Source organism: Podarcis pityusensis, assembly GCF_964106645.2.
Source record: "Podarcis pityusensis genome assembly, chromosome: 18".
Taxonomy (NCBI): Eukaryota; Metazoa; Chordata; class Lepidosauria; order Squamata; family Lacertidae; genus Podarcis; species Podarcis pityusensis.
In genome coordinates, this window is record NC_138043.1 from 5,441,281 (window position 1) to 5,458,651 (window position 17,371).

At 49.4% G+C, this 17,371-nt stretch overlaps 1 protein-coding gene across 1 annotated transcript in view; it reads left to right on the forward strand.

Moving 5' to 3' along the window:
• FBN3 (fibrillin 3) overlaps positions 1-17,371 on the forward strand; it is a 173,883-nt gene that overhangs the window by 57,359 nt on the left and 99,153 nt on the right. The window contains 2 exon segments of the mRNA XM_080989333.1: positions 868-993; positions 6,436-6,561. Coding sequence (XP_080845459.1) covers positions 868-993; positions 6,436-6,561 — 252 coding nt within the window.

Below are 17,371 nucleotides of genomic sequence, written 5' to 3' on the forward strand. Positions count from 1 at the left end.
CTCGCCTAGCGGGTGGCTCAGTTCAGGTGCGGCTTGTGGTCCGGTTAAATGACCCCGTGGGCTGCTTGTGGTCCATGGGCCTTAGGTTGCTGACCCCTGGCTCAGAGGGTGGGAGAGAAGAAGAATAATTTGATATCCCGCTTTATCACTACCCTAAGGAGTCTCAAGGGACGCGGGTGGTGCTGTGGGTTAAACCACTGAGCCTAGGACTTGCCGATCAGAAGGTCGGCGGTTCGAATCCCCGCGACAGGGTGAGCTCCCGTTGCTCGGTCCCTGCTCCTGCCAACCTAGCAGTTTGAAAGCACGTCAAAGTGCAAGTAGATAAATAGGTACCGCTCCGGCGGGAAGGTAAACGGCGTTTCCATGCACTGCTCGGGTTCGCCAGAAGTGGCTTAGTCCTGCTGGCCACATGACCCGGAAGCTGGACACCAGCTCCCTTGGCCAATAAAGCGAGATGAGCGCTGCAACCCCAGAGTCGGTCACGACTGGACCTAACGGTCAGGGGTCCCTTTACCTTTAGGGAGTCTCAAAGCGGCTAACATTCTCCTTTCCCTTCCTCCCCCACAACAAACACTCTGTGAGGTGAGTGGGGCTGAGAGACTTCAAGGAAGTGTGACTAGCTCAAGGTCACCCAGCAGCTGCATGTGGAGGAGCGGGGAAGCAAACCCAGTTCACCAGATTATGAGTCCACCACTCTTAACCACTACACCACACTGGGAGGTCCAGCATAGATAGCGTTCCGAACAATGGTTTGTGCAAGCCAGGGTTTACTGTGCCGCAGAGTGCTGACCTGGTAAAATGAAGGTGACCTTTCCCTTCAGCGTTCCCAGCTGTCTTCATTTGTGTCTCCTCCCTTCCTCCCTGCAGATGTGGACGAATGCCAGGCGATCCCCGGGCTTTGCCAAGGAGGAAACTGCCTCAACACGGTGGGGTCCTACGAGTGCAAGTGCCCAGTGGGCCACAAGCAGAGCGAGACGAGCCACAAGTGCGAAGGTTAGTGGGGGAGAGAAAGGGGCCGGAAAATTCTGAAGGAGAAACATGTGGGAATCTTCAGGGTGGCAGGAGAGGATATATTGCTTATTAATGTCCTTCCTAACTTGTAGTGCTGTGGGTTAAACCACTGAGCCTAGGGCTTGCCAATCAGAAGGTCGGCGGTTCGAATCCCGCAATGACGGGGTGAGCTCCCGTTGCTCGGTCCCTGCTCCTGCCAAACTAGCAGTTCGAAAGCACATCAAAGTGCAAGTAGATAAATAGGTACTGCTCTGGCGGGAAGGTAAACAGCATTTCCTTGCGCTGCTCTGGTTTGCCAGAAGCGGCTTAGTCATGCTGGCCACATGACCCGGAAGCTGTACGCTGGCTCCTTCGGCTGTACGCTGGACCTAATGGTCAGGGGTCCCTTTACCTTTACCTTTCCAAAATATAAGATAATTGCATTTCAGTTTAACAATTACTGTGATAAAAACTGTATTTTGTTATGTGCAAATGGCTTGAGATACCTATCAGGTCCGTACATTACCATGTAGCATATATTCAACACAAGAAAACAGCAACCATTTGTTGTTGACAAAGGATAGCTTTGGGCCCCATCCATTACCTTCAGTAGCTTAGGGCCTCATCAAACCTAAATCCAGCCTTCCAACTCTTCCTGGATTTGTCAGCGAGAATCAGCATAGCAATATATTGGAAGATATTGCAAAACAGAATTATGGGGTTCATATAGAGAGCAGTACATGTGAAAAGGATCTAGGAGTCTTGGTTGACCACAAACTTGACATGAGGCAACAGTGTGACGCGGCAGCTAAAAAAGCCAATGCAATTCTGGGCTGCATCAATAGGAGTATAGCATCTAGATCAAGGGAAGTAATAGTGCCACTGTATTCTGCTCTGGTCAGACCTCACCTGGAGTACTGTGTCCAGTTCTGGGCACCACAGTTCAAGAAGGACACTGACAAACTGGAACGTGTCCAGAGCAGGGCAACCAAAATGGTCAAAGGCCTGGAAACGATGCCTTATGAGGAACGGCTAAGGGAGCTGGGCATGTTTAGCCTGGAGAAGAGGAGGTTAAGGGGTGATATGATAGCCATGTACAAATATATAAAAGGATGTCACATAGAGGAGGGAGAAAGGTTGTTTTCTGCTGCTCCAGAGAAGCGGACACGGAGCAATGGATCCAAACTACAAGAAAGAAGATTCCACCTAAACATTAGGAAGAACTTCCTGACAGTAAGAGCTGTTCAACAGTGGAATTTGCTGCCAAGGAGTGTGGTGGAGTCTCCTTCTTTGGAGGTCTTTAAACAGAGGCTTGACAACCATATGTCAGGAGTGCTCTGATGGTGTTTCCTGCTTGGCAGGGGGTTGGACTCGATGGCCCTTGTGGTCTCTTCCAACTCTATGATTTTATGATTCTATATAGTCATACTTCAGGTTATAGATACTTCAGGTTGCCTTTTTTCGGCTTATGCACCCACCAAAACCTGGAAGTACCGGAATGGGTTACTTCCGGGTTTCGGGGGTCAGGCATGCACAGAAGTGCTAAATCACGCTTGGTGCATGCACAGAAGAACCGAATCGCAACCCGCGCATGCACAGACGTGCAGCATACCGCATGGATCACGTTCGCAACCCGAGCATCCACTGTATGCAGAAATTTATGTTGCAGACAGCTCTGAGATCCATGGCTATAGAACGGCATTACAAAATTAATAAGTGAATGCAGTCGTACAGTGGTACCTCGGGTTACAGACGCTTCAGGTTACAGACTCCACTAACCCGGAAATAGTACCTCAGGTTAAAAACTTTGCTTCAGGATGAGAACAGAAATCGTGCTCCGGTGGTGCGGTGGCAGCAGGAGGCCCCATTAGCTAAAGTGGTGCTTCGGGTTAAGAACAGTTTCAGGTTAAGAACGGACCTCCGTAACGAATTAAGTACTTAACCCAAGGTACCACTGTATGTTGGTTCTCAAATTTAATCCATTCCGGGAGTCCGTTTGACTCCTGAAACAGTTCAAAAACCAAGGTGTGGCTTCCGATTGGCTGCCGGACGTTCAGCTTCCAAAAAACGTTTGCAAACCGGAACACTCACTTCCAGGTTTGCGGCGTCCGGGAGCCGATTTGTGCGGCAGCTAAGATGTTTGACTACCGAGGTACGACTGTGAATATTAAATCGGCAAAAAGCAGCAGCAGAAGACAATATTTGCCAAAGCAGAAGTCTGGGGAAGGATTGTTCGGTTTTCTAGGGAAACAAACTCACCCATTCAGGGAGCCCACCAAACCCAGTATAGCCTTGGAACCGGGTTTGGAGAGACCGGCTGGTTGCTGAATGGGATACATCTGCAGGCAGCCTGGGAAACCTCAACATCCACCATGGGGCTTGCCCGTAAAAAGGGAGTTTGCAGTGATCTCAGAGGTTTCCAGGAACCCTCTTCTTCGCGGGGGTTTGTGGGCGAGGTGTGAGTTTCGCTGGGAGCTGGGTGAGAGCCAAGGTGGACGGGTGGAGCCCTGGGCAAGAGCCAGGAGGCCGAGAGGGGTGTCTGGAGGAGAAGGAGCTCAAAAGAGTCTATCAAAGAATCAAAAGAGTTGGAAGGGACCATGTCAAGGAGTGAGAAGTGAAGCTACAGGGGACCAGGCAGAGGTCCACACCTGCCTTGCAGAACAGCCCTCCAGATGTCAAGGAGATAAAGAACTACAGTGGTACCTCGGGTTAAGTACAGTGGTACCTCGGGTTACATACACTTCAGGGTACATACGCTTCAGGTTACAGACTCCGCTAACCCAGAAATAGTGCTTCAGGTTAAGAACTTTGCTTCAGGATGAGAACAGAAATTATGCTCCGGCAGTGTGGTGGCAGCGGGAGGCCCCATTAGCTAAAGTGGTGCTTCAGGTTAAGAACAGTTTCAGGTTAAGAACGGACCCTCGGAACGAATTAAGTACTTAACCCGAGGTACCACTGTACTTAATTCGTTCTGGAAGTCTGTTCTTAACCAGAGCACAATTTCTGTTCTCATCCTGAAGCAAAGTTCTTAACCTGAAGCACTATTTCTGGGTTAGCGGAGTCTGTAACCTGTAGCGTATGTAACCCGAGGTACCACTGTATACAACTTCTAGAAGACATCTGAAGGCAGCCCTGTATCAGGAAGTTGTTTTTTTTAATTAACGTTCTTATGTCACATATGTATACATTATCATATTACATTACAGGGCACATTATAATATAATTTCCAACATGTATACAAAGTTTATATACCAAATTAATGTACCTAAAGAAAGGGGAAAAAAGACATAAAGCCATTTCAAAATAATATTTCTACCAACACTACGGACTTCCTCTTAATCTCGTTGTATATTCTTTTTTTACAAATGAATGTACTCTTATTATTCTATATTTCTTTACACTTTATCTAATACATTCCTATATCAATATGTACCCATATCAGGAAGTTTTTAATGCTTGGCCTTGGTTACGTTTTTATCATACCTTCCCACATTCCTCAGGGACATTTCTCACTCAACCCCCCGACCCTCCTCAACCCCCCAATTTTGCCACACACACACACCCTCTGCCTGGTTCCCTGTAGCTTCACGTCTTGCATTGAGGGAACCGCCAGAAGACCCTTGGAGCGGGACCTCAGTGTCCGGGCTGAATGATGGGGGTGGAGACGCTCCTTCAGGTCTACAAGTCTCATGTGCTATTATAACCCTATTAGATGATTGAATATTACTTTATTTAACATAAGTCATTCCATTTTAAAGTTATGTTTTATTATAACAATGATAATAAGGTAAAGGTAAAGGGACCCCTGCCCATTAGGTCCAGTCGTGGCCGACTCTGGGGCTGCAGCGCTCATCTCGCTTATTGGCCGAGGGAGCCGGCGTACAGCTTCTGAGTCATGTGGCCAGCAGGACTAAGCCTCTTCTGGCGAACCAGAGCAGCGCACGGAAACGCCGTTTACCTTCCCGCCAGAGTGGTACCTATTTATCTACTTGCACTTTGACGTGTTTTCGAAGTGCTAGGTTGGCAGGAGCAGGGACCGAGCAACGGGAGCTCACCCCGTCGCAGGGATTCGAACCGCCGACCTTCTGATCGGCAAGTCCTAGGCTCTGTGGTTTAAGCCACAGCGCCACCTGTGTGCCTTTATATAGAAGGGACCCACCCTATATATATAGAAAGGAGCATCCCTAATAATGATAATACTTTTTTATTTATATGCCGCCCATCAGGCTGGGTTGCCCCAGTTGGGTGGCTCCCAACAAAAACTAGTGAAAGTGCAATACCACATCAAATACTAAAACTTCGGTGCTGTCTTCTAAAAGTTGTATAGTTATTTATCTCCTTGACATCTGATGGGAGGGCGTTCCACAGGGCGGGCACCACCACCGAGAAGGCCCTCTGCCTGGTTCTCTGTCAAACATGCAAAATACTCTGGCCAGGGTACAGAGGCTACCCCTGCGCTGACTGTGATGGAACAAGCCCCTTTCAATAATATATATCAATAGATATTGATAGATATACAGTGGTACCTCGGGTTAAGTACTTAATTCGTTCCGGAGGTCCGTTCTTAACCTGAAACTGTTCTTAACCTGAAGCACCACTTTAGCTAATGGGGCCTCCTGCTGCTGCTGCACCGCCGGAGTATGATTTCTGTTCTTATCCTGAAGCAAAGTTCTTAACCTGAAGCACTATTTCTGGGTTAGCGGAGTCTGTAACCTGAAGCGTATGTAACCTGAAGTGTATGTAACCCGAGGTACCACTGTACTAATAATTTATTATTTATACCCCGCCCATCTGGCTGGGTTCCCCAGCCACTCTGGGAGGCTCCCAATAGAATATTAAAAACATGATTGAAAAAAAAATCAAACATAAAAAAACTTCCCTAAACAGGACTGCCTTCAGATGTCTTCTAAAAGTCAGATATAGTTGTTTATTTCCTTGACATCTGATGGGAGGGCGTTTCACAGGGCGGGCGCCACCACCGAGAAGGCCCTCTGCCTGGTTTCCTGTAACTTGGCTTCTTGCAGTGAGGGAACCGCCAGAAGGCCCTCGGAGCTGGACCTCAGTGTCCAGGCTGAACGATGGGGGTGGAGATGCTCCTTCAGGTATATTGGGCCGAGGCCGTTTAGGGCATGGGTAGGCAAACTAAGGCCTGGATCCGGCCCAATCGCCTTCTAAATCTGGCCCGCGGACGATCCGGGAATCAGGGTGTTTTTACATGAGCAGAATGTGTGCTTTTATTGAAAATGCATCTCTGGGTTATTTGTGGTGCATAGGAATTTGTTCATATCCCCCCCCCCCCAAATATAGTCCGGCCCCCCACGAGGTCTGAGGGACAGTGGACCGGCCCCCTGCTGAAAAAGTTTGCTGATCCCTGGGCTACAACACCTAGGCTACAACATCACCAAGCCAGTCCACGCTCACGGTTCTTGCAATTGCTCTTTCCAGATGTGGACGAATGTACCAGCGTCTCAGGAGTTTGCGACGGTGGCGAGTGCACTAACACGGCAGGGAGCTACGTCTGTGCCTGTCCTCGGGGGTTTATGACGAGTCCAGATGGCTCCCGTTGTGTGGGTAAGATAGAGAATCGATTGCTCAATTCGCCATTGCCGCTGTGGACTTACTGGGGTGTTTCTTTTCAAACCATAGCTGTCAAGCGTCCCTTATTTGGCGGGACAGTCCCTTATCCCAGCGCCGTGTCCCGCTGCTGTCCCTTAGTGATGGATGTCCCTTAAATTTCCCAGGTTTCCAAGGGAGCAGCTCCTCTCCCTCCCTCCTTGCCGGCCATGGAGGAGGGAGGCTCCAACTGTGTTGCTTGGCTGCCCAGTCCGCCCCCCTCCGGCCTCCTCTCACCAGCCTCGGCCCCCGGGAGCCCCTCCCTGCTGGGACTGGCGGGAGCTTCGGGCCCTTCCGCCACCATCCTCCTCGCGGCCGCCAAACTGAGCATCTCTGCCTGGGGCCTCCCCTCTGCCTGTCACCGCCGCTCCCACTAGGCCATACTGCAGCTGCGCCACCGAAGGACCCGGATGAGATGGGCAGCCTGGCATGGCCTATGAATTGCTGAGGAGCCCTGAGAGGAGAGCGAGGGCAACCATAGAGAAAGCAGTTCAGAGAGAGGAGGAAGAGGAGGAGGCGGAGGAGCAGGCAGGTGTTCCAAGGGCTACAAGGGAAGGACCGCAAGCGCTTCTCCCATAGATTTGTAGTGGTAGACTAGCATAGATGGTCTGATCTGCGGGTTTACTTCGGGCGCTATTTCCCCCCCCCCTCCTCCCGCCCCGCCTGATGGAACTGAGAGCTGCAGATGGAGCACGAGAGAAAAGATACAGAACTGCAGCATCATCTTCGTAGCTTGGACTTCGTTTTGCGCGAAAAGTGGTTGCTGCTTGTAGTTATTTAATTGCAGCGTTTCATCGGCTGGTGTCTTGAGCAGCAACCTCTGGAAACGAAGGGCTAAAAACCGGCGCTGCTCTCCAAAATTATCTGGTCCCTTTTAACTGGTTGACTAAAATCCCTTATTTTGGCTGCTGGTCCCTTATTTTCAAATCTGTAAGTTGACAGCTATGTTTAAAACTGGTGGTGGCTGGTCCTTTGGGAAGGAGATAAATAATGTAGCTTTTGGCAGGAGACGAATGGCAGTAGAAGAGATACAACCGTGGAATGAGCTGGGCAATGGCGCCTTCTCAGGATGGACCTACATGCGGGGGGGGGGGGGGGACGACACTATAAATAAGTCAGAAATTAAATCGTTATAACAATGGGGGGGGGGACTATAGAAAATCTCTTAGATATTTTTTTGCTCTCCAGCTCCATCTGGTGTTGCATGTTTATAATGCACTCCAAACGATGTTTCTTGACTAATGGGTCTGAGTCCTCACATCCCTCATTTTCTTGCCCTGATCGTGTGACTGTCTCAATGTGAAGATATTTGCGCAATTTCTAGGAGTAAGGGAGGGAGGGTATGTGAACTTCCTTCCTTTCTCATCTGGAAAAGTTTCAAAATTCTTCACGGACTGAGAAAAAGAAATGTTTATCAGCTGGTTCTTTTCCCACACCTTCTGTAGATTCGGATCCGCTGTTGCACGCTTTCTCTTTTGAAATACTCATTGATTTGATAATACTGAAACCAACCTTTCTCCAGTTTCTTCAAACCTTTTCCACTTTATCTCTGTATCTGCCTCACTTTTCCATCAGATTTAATTTCTTTTGTGCACTGGCTTCTATAGGTTATAACCATAAAGGTGTTTTCCTGTTGGCTAAATCTTGGCATTTAATCCAAATGCCATATAAGCTTCTCCTTATGCCATGATTCAAAAAATCTCTATGCATTTTTACCATATCATATAGATAAGCATGCCACCCATAGAGATTCCCATATCCTTCTAAATCCAACAGTCCTGTGATATCCATTCCTTTAACCAACCAATGCATGCTGCATCGTAATATAACATTATATCATGAAGTAGCTCCTGTCCTTTATCAGCTGGAAAAGTTGCAAAATTCCTCATGGCCTGCAAAAGAAAAGGGGGGGGGGGTTAGCAGCTGAAACTTTTTCCTTCTGGAGATTCTGAATGCTCACTGCACTCTTTCTGAGCCTCCGCTCCCCATTCTGTTATTCCAAAATCTTGGGGAACCTGTCTTGTAAGGACCATGAAACCCACCGGCTTCGAGATGCTGAAAGTCGATGGACAAAGGAGGATGTTGGGTCGATTCCAATGTTGACCCTGCTCAGAGCAGGTCCGCAACTCACTCAGGTCCATTAATTTCAGTGAGACTACTCTGGAGTACAGTTGAATTGGTTTCAGCCCACTGGTTTATTTTAGGGTACGGATGGAGTGTAGCGGTGACATTTTGACTTGGGTGATGAGGGGGTGATCATGGAAAATTGCAGGACGTTTTGTGTATGAAGAAACTTGGGGGACTGAACAACGCAGGTTCAACGTCCAGTCTGGTTTATCTTTGCAAGAATTGGAAGATGGAAGCTTCAGTAGTGGGCAGGGGTGACCTACATTTAGTGGCCCTAATGTGCGTGGCGCTGTGGTCTAAACCGCAGAGCCTAGGGCTTGCTGATCAGAAGGTCGGCGGTTCGAATCCCTGCGACGGTGTGAGCTCCCGTTGCTCGGTCCCTGCTCCTGCCAACCTAGCAGTTCGAAAGCACCTCAAAGTGCAAGTAGATAAATAGGTACTGCTCCGGCGGGAAGGTAAACGGCGTTCGCCAGAAGCGGCTTAGTCCTGCTGGCCACATGACCCGGAAGCTGTATGCCGGCTCTCTCGGCCAGTAAAGCGAGATGAGCGCCGCAACCCCAGAGTCGGCCACGACTGGACCTAATGGTCAGGGGTCCCTTTACCTTTACCTGTACAGTGTTTCGTGTTGTGTAGGCTCCTATGATGTAAATCATGGGTTTAACCCACAGCACCACCCACGTCCCTTACTGTTGCTGTATGTAGACTTTATTTTATTTGTTCTTTATCTTATATTTTGGAAATGTACATCTGCGTTTTTCCCCCCTTTACATTTTTGGGGGGTCCCCAAGTGAGTGGGTCCCTAAGCTATAGCTTGTTTAGCTTATACGTAAATCCGGCACTGCTGGGTTTACAAGATGGAGTGGGGCGGGTAAGGAGAAAGGAGTCGCTCTTTTCTCTTTTTTAGGATGGCACATATGGCCGCTAGCATCCTTTCAAAGCTGCCAGAAAAGACCGAGCAAATTTAATTAAGGAGCCTGGTTGTTTTTTTTAAAGAAAAATAACTCGCCTCTCCCAATGGGACCACTTGCAATGTTGGCTGGTTCTTACCTTGGCTACGTCATGCGTTGGGGCTTCTTTTCCCCTGCCTCCCCCCTCACCTCCCAGAGCGAACATGTGCCGTAAATGTGCTGTCACTCGCTGAGAGGAACAATATTTTCTCTGGCCGAGGAGGCTTGCATCCCAGTGGGTCCTCAAATTACGTCCTGCTTTCTGAAAGGTTCCTTTGTTCCACCGGACGGGATGAGAATTCCTCGCGAGGCGGAGAGCGCTGAACGTTCCCAAGGCTTCCCTTCCACCCCGTAGACGAGCGGCGATTATGTATTTATTTTTAAAACACAACCCTATGAATAGTTCAAAACATCCCGGCATTGCTAGGAGTTATTCTCAACCTGCCAGACATGGCCAAAGCAGTTTCCCAACACTCAGAAAGAGCAGGAAATATCTCTATTTCAGCTTTACTTTTTAAGTGTTTTTCTTTTTTCCCTTTCCTTTTTTGAATAGCTGCAGTCATTTCTCCTCTGTGCGTATTGCGGGTTGGGTTGTAGCAAGCCCTGTTTTTCCTCAAGAGTAGACCCACTGAAATGAACGGACCTATTTTAGCTGCCTTTATGCATTTCAGCGGGTAAAGCTTAGTTGAACCAAACCCAATATTGGTCCTGCGCAAAGTAGGCCATTTGAAATGACTTAACTAAGAGCAGTTACCGTATTTTTCGCTCTATAAGACGCACCAGACCACAAGACGCACCTAGTTTTTGGAGGAGGAAAACAAGAAAAAAAATATTCTGAATCTCAGAAGCCAGAACAGCAAGAGGGCTCGTTGCACAATGAAAGCAGCAATCTCTCTTGCTATTCTGGCTTCTGGGATAGCTGCGCAGCCTGCATTCGCTCCATAGGATGCACACACATTTCCCCTTACTTTTTAGGAGGGAAAAAGTGAGTCTTATAGAGCAAAAGATACGGTAATCCGTCTGAGTAGAATTCAGTTGGATACAACCCATAGTTTGTAAAATTTATCATCACAATCATCATTATTATTAATTAAATTTGTATAACGCCTGCTTCTTGGGAGACAAGCAATGACAAACCTAGACAGCATCTTAAAAAGCAGAGACATCACCTTGCCGACAAAGGTCCGTATAGTTAAAGCTATGGTTTTCCCAGTATAGTTTTTCCAATGTATGGAAGTGAGAGCTGGACCATAAAGAAGGCTGATCGCCGAAGAATGGATGCTTTTGAATTCTAGTGCTGGAGGAGACTCAAGAAGATCAAACCTCTCCATTCTGAAGGAAATCAGCCCTGAGTGCTCACTGGAAGGACAGATCCTGAAGCTGAGGCTCCAAGACTTTGGCCACCTCATGGGAAGAGAAGACTCCCTGGAAAAGACCCTGATGTTGGGAAAGATGGAGGGCACAAGGAGAAGGGGACGACAGAGGACGAGATGGTGGGACAGTGTTCTCGGAGCTACCAGCATGAGTTTGACCAAACTGCGGGAGGCACTAGAAGACAGGAGTGCCTAGCGTGCTCTGGTCCAGGGGGTCACGAAGAGGCGGACATGACTAAACGACTAAACAACAACAACAACAACACCCTATAACTGTGAATTCACCACCCAGTAACAATTGTTCTCTGGGTGATGTACATTTCTTTGATGAAAACAAGGATGTCCTATTCCATACTCTCCAACATTTCTCCATTGAAAATAGGGACATCCCAACATTTCTCCGATGAAAATAGGGATGCCTTAGGAAAAGCAGGACATTCCGGGATCAAAACAGAAACTGGGACGGCTTCTGCGAATCCAGGATTGTCCCTGGAAAATATGGTCCCCCGTCACACAGCCACGATCCCCAGAGCAGTTTAACAATCAATCCCTCTTCGCGGAGAACTCTGGGAATTGTAGTTCAGAGGGTGGGATATAGAGGCCTCCTAAGAGGTCTTGGAGGGACGCGGGTGGCGCTGTGGGTTAAATCACAGAGCCTAGGACTTGCCGATCAGAAGGTCAGCGGTTCGAATCCCCAAACGGGGTGAGCTCCTGTTGCTCAGTCCCTGCTCCTGCCCACCTAGCAGTTCGAAAGCACGTCAAAGTGCAAGTAGATAAATAGGTACTGCTCCGGCGGGAAGGTAAACGGCATTTCCGTGCACTGCTCTGGTTTGCCAGAAGTGGCTTAGTCCTGCTGGCCGCATGACCTGGAAGCTCCCTCGGCCAATAAAGCGAGATGAGCGCTGCAGGCCCAGAGTCGGCCACGACTGGACCTAACGATCAGGGGTCTCTTTACCTTTACTACATGTATTTGGGACGTGGATGGCGCTGTGACCTAAACCACAGAGCCTAGGGCTTGCCAATCAGAAGGTCGGCGGTTCGAATCCACGTAACGTGGTGAGCTCCCGTTGCTTGGTCCCTGCTCCTGCCAACCTAGCAGTTCAAAAGCACGTCAAAGTGCAAGTAGATAAATAGGTACCTCTCCGGTGGGAAGGTAAACGGCATTTCCGTGCGCTGGTCTGGTTTACCTAAGAGGTCTTGGAGCTCTGAACAAACTACAGCTCCCAGAATTCTGTGCTGGAAGCCCTGGTTGGGACTGTAGTCCACTGGCTACCCAGAAACCCTCCTTGCCATTTCCAGATCTTCCTTTTGAAGGAGCATCCCTCAGACCAAGCTCTCAGGGGGTGGTTTGGGGGCCTTTATAGTGGGAAAAGGTCCAAAGGGTTTGGAGGTCAGCAGAAATGTGGTCCATGGCTGCTGCCCCCTCCGTGCCGACGCTTTTGCAGGCGATCTGCTTTGTGTACCTGCCGTGAAAGCAATAAGTTCAGCCAAGAGATGGGACAGGGGGGTGCTGAGAGGGAGGGAGTCACAAGCTGAAAGAGCCCCCTGTTTTTCCCAGCCGCCTCATGGCGAGGTTCGTGTCAGATCAACCGAGCCGCCGGCAGAAATGGAAGTTTGTGACCTTAATTTTGAGAGGAGAGTCAACAAGTGGCCTCAGGAATTTGCGGGAAGCATCTGAGTTTAATCAAAAGGAGATGTCAAAGTTAATGAGGACCAAGAGGCACATCGCCCCTCCCTCTCTCTTCCCCCCTGCAGACCCGGTTGCGCAAAGGCAAATTTGTCGCATGCAGCGCAGAACATTACAGCATGGCCGGAGCGTCAGGGTCTGTCCATTTAACTGTTTCTTCCCAACGAATCTTGGCTTTCCGCTCCCATCCACCAATATCTCTGTTATGTACTGAGTTGAATAGGATCCAAATGCAGCAGTCTGATTGGTCCTAGAACAATAGGATTCAGAATGCAGCAGTCTGATTGGTCCTAGAACAATAGGATCCAAAATGCAGCAGTCTGATTGGTCCTAGAATAATAGGATCCAAAATGCAGCAGTCTGATTGGTCCTAGAACAATAGGATCCAAAATGCAGCCGTCTGATTGGTCCTAGAACAATGCAGCAGTATGACTGGTCTGCAGGAGCCACCCAATCCAGCTCCAGATGGAAGTGAATCCACAACCTGATTGGCCTACAGGAGAATCCAGGAATTAGCCAATCATGTGTGGCCCATTGTGTAAATAATGTATATAAAGCAGATATTTTGGGGGAACTTTCATTCCTCCTCACTACTATGAGCTGAATAAAGAGCATGAAATCCACACTCGACTCCGAGTATATTTCAATCTCTTTGGCCTGCAAGTAATATTGCCAACTTATCATGACTGCCCATGCTCCTCTGCCTCTGACAGCTCCTTGACGTGCAGAAATTCAGGTGGTCAAGTTTTCCTGGAGCAGCTAATCGCGAAGGCCTGAACTTTGGCAACCCTGAGTTCAAATCCTGAAAAAGCTGCTCAGGGTGGAAGCCTGGGGCTTCTCAGATGTTGCTGGACTACCACTCCCATCATCCCTGTTCTGAGACGCATCCTGTTTCTCAGGAGGGGATGCCTCTTTGGGGTTTCCCAAACTTGGGTCTCTCTCCAGCTGTTTTTGGACTACAACTCCCATCATCCCTAACTAGCAAGTCGGGGATGATGGGAACTGTAGTCCCCAATCAGCTGGAGACCTGAGTTTGGGAAACACTGAAACTGTACCAGGGAAGGAAATGGCTCCCCCTGCTGATTTCCATGGCTGTGCGGATGTGTGCGTACCTAAGATTGTGTGTCTGTGCGTTATTGTGTGTGTGTATGCCTATGAGTCAAGGGACGCGGGTGGTGCTGTGGGTTAAACCACAGAGCCTAGGACTTGCCAATCAGAAGGTCGGTGGTTCGAATCCCCGCAATGACGGGGTGAGCTCCCGTTGCTCGGTCCCAGCTCCTGCCACCCTAGCAGTTTGAAAGCATGTCAGAGTGCAAGTAGATAAATAGGTACCGCCCCGGCGGGAAGGTAAACGGCGTTTCTGTGCGCTGCTCTGGTTCGCCAGAAGCGGCTTAGTCCTGCTGGCCACATGACCCAGAAGCTGTACGCCGGCTCCCTCGGCCAATAAAGCGAAATGAGCGCCGCAACCCCAGAGTCGGCCACGACTGGACCTAATGGTCAGGGGGATTTTGAGAGAGACCACCCATCCTTTGCTCGAGGTTCGGGCTTGCTCAGATACGGCAGGTCTTCGCCACAGAGGGAACTTTCTGTGGAGAGGAGCATTCCAGTTCCCTGCATGTAGAAGATCTATAATAATAATAATAATAATAATAATAATAATAATAAATTATTATTTATACCCCGCCCATCTGGCTGGGCTTCCCCAGCCACTCTGGGCAGCTTCCAAAAAAATATTAAAATACTGTAATACATCAAACATTAAAAGCTTCCCTAAACAGGGCTGCCTTCAGATGTCTTCTAAAAGTCTGGTAGTTGTTGTTCTCTTTGACATCTGGTGGGAGGGCGTTCCACAGGGAGGGAGCCACTACCAAGAAGGCCCTCTGCCTGGTTTCCTGTAACTTGGCTTCTTGCAGTGAGGGACCCGCCAGAAGGCCCTTGGAGCTGGACCTCAGTGTCTGGGCAGAACGATGGGGGTGGAGACGCTCCTTCAGATATACTGGACTGAGGCTGTTTAGGGCTTTAAAGGTCAGCACCAACACTTTGAATTGTGCTCAGAAACGTACTGGGATCCAATCTAGCATGTCAGTGGGCTTCCTGGCATGCTGGTTGTCTAAATGCAGGGCGTTTGGTTGCTCAACTCCCCTTCCCTGCCGCGGCGCCTCCCTCAAAGGGTTCCCACTGTGCTCTGTGTTTGTGAACCAGGCCTCGGCAGAGGGGAAGGAAACCTGGAAAGGTTCCTCGTGAAACGTCCCGGGAATGGTGGATTTCTTGGGCTCTGACTCACGGCTATCTGGGAGGTGGCTGTGAGGAAATTCCCTCGCAGCCAGAGTCCCACCCAAGGCTTCATTAGCCTTTTGACGTTTGCATCCTGGGCTGTTAATTGCGAGGTTTTCCAGTGGAGGGGTTGTGAGAGCGGATGATTAAAGACGGCGTTTCCAGGGCTGGCCAAACGGTGCAATTAACAGCAAGCACTTTGCAGGGGGGGGGGGCCTCATCATCCTGCTCTCCTTTGGAACACAAACACCCCTGACAAATGAGTCAACCAGGGTTGTATATACTGAGCAGAGGTGGGGTGAGGTCCTCCTCCCCTTTCCTCAATTTCTTTGCCAGTGGGGAGTTTTGGATCTGATTTCTCGCAAGAGGTTGGCGATTCATTTTTCTTGCCATGCTTTCGAGGTCCTCGACGCGGGTGTCTTTGCGGGTGGGGAATGTGGATCGCGGCTTCGCCTTGGAATTCCTCCTCTGGTTAAAAGCCAGAGCGAAACGCGCTTGGACATGCTGTTTTATCTATCTATATCTGCGAGGGACGCGGGTGGCGCTGTGGGTTAAACCACAGAGCCTAGGGCTTGCCGATCAGAAGGTCGGCGGTTCGAATCCCCGTAATGACGGGGTGAGCTCCCGTTGCTCGGTCCCTGCTCCTGCCAACCTAGCAGTTCGAGAGCACCTCAAAGTGCAAGTAGATCAATAGGTACCGCTCCGGCGGGAAGGTAAACGGCGTTTCCGTGCGCTGCTCTGGTTTGCCAGAAGCGGCTTAGTCATGTTGGCCACATGACCCGGAAGCTGCACGCCGGCTCCCCTGGCCAATAAAGCGAGATGAGCGCCGCAACCCCAGAGTGGGTTACGACTGGACCTAATGGGCAGAAGTCCCTTTACCTTACCCCCACACCGTCACGCTGTCTCCCCAAAAGCGGCAGCCCTCCAGAGCTGGTACCCGAGGCCTTTGAAACGAGAGGTGTTCCATGAGGGACAAAGGGGCACAGCTTCGCCAGCCTCACTCCGTTCCAACCTCTTGGTGGCAAGGGGGGAAAAAATAGGTATAAAAGGAGAATTCCCTGGATGGTAAGATCTAGCTTTGGGCTCTTTGGTGAGAGAGGTAGAGATTTAAAATCACAAAATATGCAGCAAAAGGAAAGCATGTCAATATAGGCTCTTAGACCTTTAAAATATGTGTCCCTTTCTTTCCAAAGTTGCCCCCAGCGTAGCAAAAAGACCACATGTTAGTTTTAAAAAAATGGTTTCCTTACAAATTCTTCAAAGGTCAGGTTCATGTTTGTCTCCATGAATCCATCAGAAAAGTTGCACAGGCAGTAAAACTCGGCTTGGTTGCAGTGGTGAATGTTCCTAAATTATTGGTATAGGAGAAAGAGGCTTGTTAGAGCCATGCGGTCTGAGCCTGGAGCAACTAGCTCTGACCTCTTTACACGCTGAGATTTTTTAGGTGGACTGGAGGGGAACCAAGGCCTTGATTGGCTTCCCTCCAAGGTGAGGAGGAGCGACCTAGCTAAACCTGACAGGACAGCTTGCTCTATGACATTAACCCCTTCCTGCATTAACTAGACTTAAGCATGTTGTTGTGAGCTTGGTTCTTCTACACCACTCACCCTCCCTCTTGCTTGCAACCTGTTCAGGGAGTGGACACCAAGCGAGATTTTAAAGAAAGCTGTTTAGAAGAGGCATTTCCTCCTGAGAAAGGGGGTGCCTCTTGATGCAGGGATGGGGCAACTGTGACCCTACAGATGCTATCGAACTCCAACTCACATCAGCCCCTGGCAGCCAGCATGCTCAGTGGTCAGAGAGGATGAGAGTTGGAGCCCAACGATCTTTCTTCTTCTTTGGCGATCCCTCGTAGCTGAGTAAGATTGTCTTCCATGAACACAGTCTTAACAGTGTGTCCGTAAGTGACTGTGGAGGCCAATTCTGGATCCACACATCCTTCCACAGTGGGGACATAGGTTTCCAGGCGGGAGTTGATCCCGGTGAGGGTTTGCCAAGCACGTTTCTCCCTTGTGTCCTGAGTTCGAGTGTGTTCAAAACCCATGACACCTTTGGGAAAGGCTGTTCTCCAACTGAAGCACTCACAGGCCAGTGTTTCCCAGTTGTCGGTGTTTATACTACATATTTTTTAGATTTCAGAGAGTCTTTAAATCTCTTTAAGTAATACCTGGAGGTCCCTATCCATTGTTTAGACTCCGGCAATGTTTGGCATTTCTTTAAGTAATACCTGGAGGTCCCTATCCATTGTTTAGACTCTGGCAATGTTTGGCATTTCTGTGCGCTGCTCTGGTTTCGCCAGAAGCGGCTTAGTCATGCTGGCCACATGACCCGGAAAAACTGTCTGTGGACAAACGCCAGCT